Source organism: Panicum virgatum, chromosome 1N, assembly GCF_016808335.1.
Source record: "Panicum virgatum strain AP13 chromosome 1N, P.virgatum_v5, whole genome shotgun sequence".
In the NCBI taxonomy this organism is placed as follows: Eukaryota; Viridiplantae; Streptophyta; class Magnoliopsida; order Poales; family Poaceae; genus Panicum; species Panicum virgatum.
In genome coordinates, this window is record NC_053145.1 from 38,546,228 (window position 1) to 38,554,133 (window position 7,906).

The 7,906-nt window shown below is 49.5% G+C and overlaps 1 protein-coding gene across 1 annotated transcript; it reads right to left on the minus strand.

The window, feature by feature from the left end:
* Positions 1-1,638: 1,638 nt before the first annotated feature.
* LOC120654079 (4-hydroxyphenylacetaldehyde oxime monooxygenase-like) lies at positions 1,639-3,562 on the minus strand. Its single transcript, XM_039931665.1, has 2 exons — positions 2,531-3,562; positions 1,639-2,396 (listed from the first exon to the last, which is right to left on the minus strand). The coding sequence occupies exons 1-2, from the start codon at positions 3,482-3,484 to the stop codon at positions 1,767-1,769; spliced, it is 1,584 nt and encodes a 527-aa protein (XP_039787599.1). The 5' UTR covers positions 3,485-3,562; the 3' UTR covers positions 1,639-1,766.
* Positions 3,563-7,906: the final 4,344 nt, after the last annotated feature.

Here is a 7,906-nt window from a genome sequence, read left to right on the forward strand (position 1 = left end):
GAGCCGCTGCTCTTTTTTTTGTGTGCGCCGTGGCGGCTCAAAGCCCCATGGATCTGATGGCGCGCCGCCGCGGGAGCCTCGGCTCCCGCGCGGCCTTATGGCATTCTTATTTGTTTCTGATCCTTGCGGATCTGAGGGCTTTGGGGTTTCTGATGGGTGGGAGCGTTGGATCTAATGTTTATTCATTCCTATTCTCTCTTATTTCTCGGATCGAGTACAGAGCATGCGAGATCTACACTTAGAATTTATAGATCTACTTGAAACAACAACAAACAATAACAACAACAACAATATACCCTTTTGTCCTGATCGAGTTGGGGTAGGCTAGAGATGAAACCTAAAAGAAAAACCAACCAAGATCTAAACCTTGATCTAGATCTAAGGTTCTAAGGGCTCAAGGAGTAGATGATTAGGCGGCTGATACCAAATGTAGGATCTAAACATGACTTAGAACTTAGAACTTAAACTTATAGTATCTACATCTACTCAAGTAAGCACAACCCATAACAAAATACATGAGAGAGTTAGATCTAGACCAGCGAGAAGAGGCATCAGGTTTGTACCGGATGCAATGGCCATCGGTTGGCGGAGTGGTCGGCGCAGGTGTACTCGCTGGAGTCGAAGTAGTCGTAGTCGCCGAGGAAGTCCGCGGCGGGTATCGGTGTCCTTCCAGCCTCCAACGGCAGTGTCCCCTCTGCGAAGGGAGGACGGCGGCGGCGGCACAGCGGTAACCTTCAGGTAACTCCAGTGCCGCCGTAGATCGGGCGGCTGTAGAGGTTAGGGTTTGGGCCTTAGACTAGGTTTTCAATGTGTCAAAAGAGCCGGCCCCACCCCTATTTTATATGGCGCTGGGTGACCTGGGGCCCCAACCATAGGCTGGTTGGGCCCCCGATCAGGACGCTTAACGGGTTTCTTTTGGACTTCTTCTCCTTTCGCGTTTCTTTTTCTTATTGGCGTTTTTTGACCACCGAAAGTTCCAACAAACTCGGTATACCTTCCAGTAGTTTTGAGGTGGATGGAAAGGTCCAGGGACATTTAGTACCCGATACTAAAAGGTCATCCACGGATTACATCAAAAGTAAAGCATCTCTCATCCCATCACAAGTGTTGTGCAGGTGAGATGTTAAGGAGGTACCGCGCAAGGCAAAAGGTCACGAGTTAGAATCCTCGCACCGCACGCGTGTGTATTTCACGTGAAAAAATCGTGTGACTTGTGACTTGCGACAACGGATGTGCGCGGGCCGTCTACAGGGTTCGAAATCTTTTTTCTTTTTGAACTCGTATGTTTTGGTACTAGATGGAAACACCACTTGGTACTAAAGCATCATTTTGGTACCAGGTAAATAACCCGGTGATGAAGACCGAGACTTTTAGTCTCTGGCTTCGTAGTACCAGTTGGAGAACAAAGCCCATTTCCAACCTGTACTGATCAATGATTTTCTGGTAGGGAATTGAACTCCTAAACAAGTATAATTAGATGATGATTGGATCATTAGTAGGGCTCATATGATGAACTACTACCAATCCACATACAAAACAAGTATCATCAACGCCAGTAGGGCTCCTATTATGCATATTTTATAGGTAAGAGAGTATATATATTTATGAATCTACGGTGATTACATCAAGGCGATACGTTCATGCTAAGGCCACGTCCCGGCTTGTCTATAGTTAGGATACACAGTCTTTTGAAATTCAAACAAGTGAAAAAACAACGGGACTCGATCGAATATTATATCAAATATACTGATGATCACTCGCTTCATCTATTCACCTAGGCCGTGGCGGTACACGGTTGGCACGAGCACTAGCGGCGTCTTCCGGTGGCAGACGAGCCTTCCTTCCTCCTCCATGCTCACGTCGTCCGTCGCCATCCCCTCCGGGAGCGCCCACTGGAAGCCGAAGAGCAGGGTGGCGAGCGTGAACTCGACGGTGGCCATGGCCATGGCCATGCCCGGGCATATCCGCCGCCCCGTGCCGAACGGCATCAGGATGGGGTGCTCTCCCTTGATGTCCACCTCGTTCGCCTCGAACCTGTCTGGGTTGAACTCCTCCGGGCCGTCAGGCCAGTTCGCCGGGTCCCTGCTGATCGCCCATGCGTTCACGTAGATCCTGGTCTTGGCTGGCACATCATACCCGCCGACCCGGATGCGCCGCATGGTCTCCCTCGGCAGCAGCAGCGGCGTCGGCGGGTGCAGCCGCAGGGTCTCCTTGATCACCATCCGGAGGTAGCTGAGCTTCGGCATGTCGTCCGGCTGCACCTGCGCGCCGCCGCCGCCCACCGCAGCCCTTACCTCGGCCTGCGCCTTCTTGAGCACCCGCGGGTTCCGGACGAGCTCCGACATCGCCCACAGTATCGTCGCCACGTTCGTGTCGATGCCAGCGACGAACGTCGACTGCACATCAAGAACAATATGCCATATATGTGCCCATGGCCATGGGGTGATTGATATGATTAATTGTTACTAGCTTTGATAATAATTAATATATATATATATATAATATAAGAGTCAAGTTCTTGTTGACGTACAAAGATTATGGCCTTGACGTGGTCCTTGCTGAAGGTGAAGGCGCCACGCGGATTCTTCCAGAGGTCGATGAGGACGTCGACCAGGTCGCCGCCATTCTCGGGCGGCGGCGCGCGCTTAGGGTCCAGGTGCTGCTCGATGACCGTCTCGAAGAAGGCGTCGAGCTGCCTGAAGATCCGCTCGCGGCGGGCGGCGAAGCCCGTGAGGCGGTCGACGATGCGGCCAATCGCTCTCGGGAGCAGGTCCTCGGCGGAGGAGCCCGCGCCGGAGAGCATCTCCATGACGTCGTCGAGCGCGTGCTGGAAGCTCCTGTTCTGGGAGAACCTGTCGCTGCCGTAGATGCTGCCGAACGCCACCGTGCCGATGATCCCGTCGGAGAGGCTCAGGACGTGCTCGTCCAGCGCCACCGGCTTCCCTTCCGCGCGGCGCAGGGTGCTCGCCAGCCTCTCCACCTGGTCGTGGCGCGCGTGCCACGCCGCCCTCACGCGGCGCGCGCTGAGGAGCTCGACGGTGAGGAGCTTGCGCGCCTCGCGCCAGTAGGGGCCGTAGGGCGCGAAGGCCACGTTCTTGAGGTCGTAGGTGAGCCGCCGCGTGCCCGGGGAGACGGGCCGCGTGCAGCAGTCGAGGTCGTGGCCCCTGAGCGCCTCCCACGCCGCCTCCGCCGACGACAGCACCACGGCCGCCGACCTGCCGAGCCGCAGCCGCATCACCGGCCCGTGGACCCGCGCCAGGTCGCGCAGGGCCCGGTGCGGCAGTGGGCCGAGCTGATGCAGGTTGCCCAGGAGGGGCAGCGTGCCGGGACCCGGTGGCAGCTTGCTGAACGACGAGCTGCTGCTCCACCAGCTCCACGTCAACAGCAGGAGGGACACGGCAGAGACAAGTGCTAACAAGAAGACGTCGGGTTGCCATTGATGGGGTAGGAAGATGAGCAGCGATGCGAGTGAGATCGCAGCCATGTTTTTTTGGGCAGATAACAAGTAGGAGTACTCTACGAAATCCCAATTCCCAAGGATGTTAAGCAAAAGGAAGAACAATGGCCAAACATGGATGTGGCGAGTACTGCTGCTGCCCATGTTATGGTTAGTATTTATAGGCACTTACACGTAGGGACGGAAACGTGTGGATATTTGAAAACCATATCAGATTAAACATCAACATAGATATCTGTATCCATATCTAAATTTAATATGGTACTAAAGTGGATACATCCAAATCTGATTGTTATTAATTTTCTCTATCCGATTCTATATCTTTATTCGATAATATCCAACACTATCTAGATACCATTCTAATAAAAAAACTATTTAAAAAGTTATATTCATTTCCCGTAGTTCATATAACTAATTTTTATAATAAAGATATAAGAAGATTAAAATTACTTTTACTATTCCTATTTTATCTTGAAATTACTTTATAATTTTTATTGATATATTAATAAATTTCTTTATATATTTATTGAAGTATATTTTTAATTCTAGTTTTATTATTATATATTTATATACTGCTGAGAGGTACAACACATACTTGACAGTCTAGTTTTCTCCAGCTGGTCGATTTCAATTTCACCAGTCAACTGTGGGGCTGCAGCTCACCTGATACTCGTGCTTGACCCGATTCCAGCCATGCCTTTTAATTAGTCAGCTAGATATCTGGAATTAATTCCTTCAAAAAAGTATCTGAAATTAATGAGCCAGGTTTCTGGAATTGATTCCCTCAAAAAAAAAATCTGAAATTAATGAGCCACCAACCTATATCCATGACAGCTATACTACATGGCAAACGGGAAATAGCACAACAACGTACGACACAGTTTGACTTTTTGACCGTGCCAGACATGGTTCAGATACTGTTTTTTTGAGGAAATTAATTTCAGATACCTAGCTGACTAATTAAAAGGTATGGCTGGAATCGGGTCAAGCACGAGTACCACGAAAACTCGTTATTATGTTCAGCAACCGCGGTGGATGTTATCCTGACCACAATTTATGCACTGAGATCCGTGTCTATTTGTCCCATATGAGTGTATTCTATGTATTTTTATTTTGTTGATTCTGTATTTCCTAATTCCCAAGTATGTTAAGAGAAAAGAAGAAAAATGACTAAACATGCATGCGGAGTATTGCTGCAGCACATCTTTGGTTATATTTATATGCACTTACACATAGGGATGGAAATGTGAACGTGGATATTCGAAATATCCTATGTCCATATCTGATTAAATATCAATATAGATATCCGTATCCGTATTCGAATATAATATGGTAGTAAAGTGAATACATCTGAATTTGATTTCCATTAATTTTCTCTATCTAGTTCCACACCCATATTCGACAATATCCGATACTATTAATATCCGGTTTCAATCAAAAAATATTTAAAAATTTATATCCATTTCCCATTTCCCATATTATTAATTTTCAAAATGAAGATATATAAAAAGATTAAATTTAGGCAAAATAAGCAAAATAGTCTCGAAACTTTTAGCAAAGGGTCAAGTTCGTCCCTATACTTTTGGATGGGCAAATTTAATCCTCCAACTATAGAATTTGGATTCAGTTACATCCTCCGTGCGAGTTGGACCTCTACACCATCAGCTAACGTCTGACGCCCAATGCTAAATGACCAGTTTGGCCTTTGCTCTCCCCTCCCGTGACCAGTTTGTCAGCCTTGTGGGTTCATCGAACTGCGTAGCGAGAAATAGTTTAGCAAGAAATAGTTTAGCACCATGTGTCTATGGATGGAAACGATAAGGAAACATGAAAATGGTTATCCGAGATATCCGAATTTGTATCCGTGCGAATCTGTCGGTGTCTAGACCCGGCGATCCAGCACCAACTAGTGATGATGTTGCATGTCCCTGTCCCTAGATGGTTGTTGCAAGATGAAACACAATGACACAGGATTTATCCTGGTTCCGGCTGATGGGGCCGTACGTCCAGCAGAGAGAGTGCACACTGTATTATCTTGCACCAGGGATGTCTGTAGTAGGGGATACAAGTTTGGGCGAGAGAGGGAGAGAAGCTCCCAAGTCTCTGCGTATGCTAGAGTTGATTGAGGCAAGTGCCAATATGTGCAGGAACGAGCTCGAGTGCATGTATATGCCAGAGTGTTCGTCCCTCCTGGGAAGAGGCCCACCTCCTCTTTTTATAGGCTCAAGGAGGGGCGGGTTACAAGTACAGGGTGTCCCTGATGTCGTCCTCCTCTCCCCGAATTGGGGGGAGTAGTTGGTAGTCCCTGTTGCTGTGCACTGTGAGGTATGGCCACGGGCATGGTTGACATCCTTGGAGGCTTTTGACCATGCTGGGAACGTGTACTTGTCCTGTGGCGTCTGTGGACGGCGTGGCAACAGCTGCAGGGCACGCTGTCCTCTGTGTCTGACCGGGAGGAGCGCCGAGGGTGCCTCTGATGACGGTCTTGTTCTGGCCAACAACTGTACCGTGTCTGAGGGTCGCCGCCCATGGCCGCCGAGGGTCCTGCAGAGGAGGGAGTACAATGGTTTGGCGGCACAGTGGTGGGAGCAGTGCTAGTCACGTCCGCGCAGGGCATGGCAAGCCCGCACAGCGCCGGGAATGGTGGCACAATGACCGGAGTTGGCGGATGGGACTCCGGTCATGTCCGCTATGCTGTGTGGCCGCTGACGCCGTCCGACACCCGCACCATGCTGTGGAGTGGTTGGTAATAAATGCGCCTGTCCCACTGAGCGGGTGGGTCACAGTCCCAGTCCGCCGAGGGGGATCTCGAGCGCGGCAGAGTTTCCTTTTGCGCCGAGGCCCCGCGGAGAGCTCGGCCGAGGAGGGTTTCGACTAAGGCAGAGATTATCCCGCGGTTAGGGAGGCCTCGGACGAGCCGTACTCCGGTGTTGGGCCGTGGGCCGAGTGCGTATAGGGTCTTTTGGAACCTGGAGAGGGTTAGTCGTGTAAGCATAGATGATGGCACTGCACCTCGGGGGCCTTTTGCACCTGGAGAGGATTGGGGCGTCCAAGCATAGATGATGGCACTGCTCTGGGGTGGGGGTCTTTGGATTAGTTTCCTGATTGTGTTTCGTGTTTTATGTTTTTGGAGGTGTTTTAATCCCTAGGTTAGGGTGCTCAATATTTTGGTACCCGACAGTAGCTCCCGAGCCTTTGTAGGAGTGTGTGTCAGCCCTGCAGAGGCTTGAGCCCTCGAGGTAGCGGCTCGGGTGCTAACCTTTGGGGTTTTAGTCCTTCGAATTTGTGAAGAATCCTTCGTGGGGGTGCGTCAGCTGTAACACCCGGTTTATAAAAGAACATAAACCGAGCAATCATATACATGCAAGGATCAAGTCACACGTATATACAACAAAATGAACAGTATATCACAGCACATATCACGAATAAGACATAATAGATTGAAATACGAATGTTATTTATTACATTAATGACAAAAATATCTGATACAGCGGAAGCGAAGTACAAATATGATAAAACTCTCCGAAGCTGAGCAGGGCGCCACAGGGACGTCGACTGGGAGACGAACGCCTAGAAGTCCTCGTAGTCCTGGTAGCTCTGAGTGAACTCCCTCGCCTCGGCAGGAACTGAGCAGCAGTAGAGTATCCCAAGAGGAAAAAGTATAGAAGAGGCAAGAGTGAGTACACAACCGTACTCAACAAGTATAACACAAACTATGAGGCTCTAGGTTGGCTGACTGACTGCATTAGCTTTTAAGTCTTGGCAAAATTTTATTAAAGCTAATTACTACAAGTTGATGAATTACCATAAACCCAGTTACATAGTAATTAATCAAAATTAATCATGTTACTACTGAGAACCAAACCACAACCACCAAGGTAACCTCGAGAGGCACCCCCCTCGTTGGAAGGAGATAACCCCACTAATCAAAAGGAGGATCTGGGCCGCTCATGACCGTGAGCACGGCTAGTATACCAGTTTTACACTCTGCAGAGGTTGCACATCTTTACCCACAAGTCGTGAGCTATGCTAGTTGTTCATCACACTTCCTTAGGTGAGATGACTAGCAAACTCACTACGAGGCCGTTACAAAGGACACGTTGGTAAGGTGTAACTGCTAAGGAATCAGGCTCCGCAACGATGGTAACCACCTCGAGGGGTACGCAGACCAAGCCTCATAGCTTGGCCACCATTGAAGCTCACCACCCCCCATGCCCCGTCGGTAAGTTACTCCCGAACCAAAATGACCTAATTAGTAAGCCAAGACCGTCCCATTCCAGTCTTGTGGTAGCGCTGTTGTCCAAAGTTGTCGCTCTATGAACCGGTCCTTATGGAGAGTGGCCAACCAGGCAGTAAGCACCGTGCTGGCCCCCTAAACCATGTTTCTAACAAAACCAATTTTAACGAGGCGTGAGCCACTCAAGCAACACAGAGGGCCACTCTCAGAAT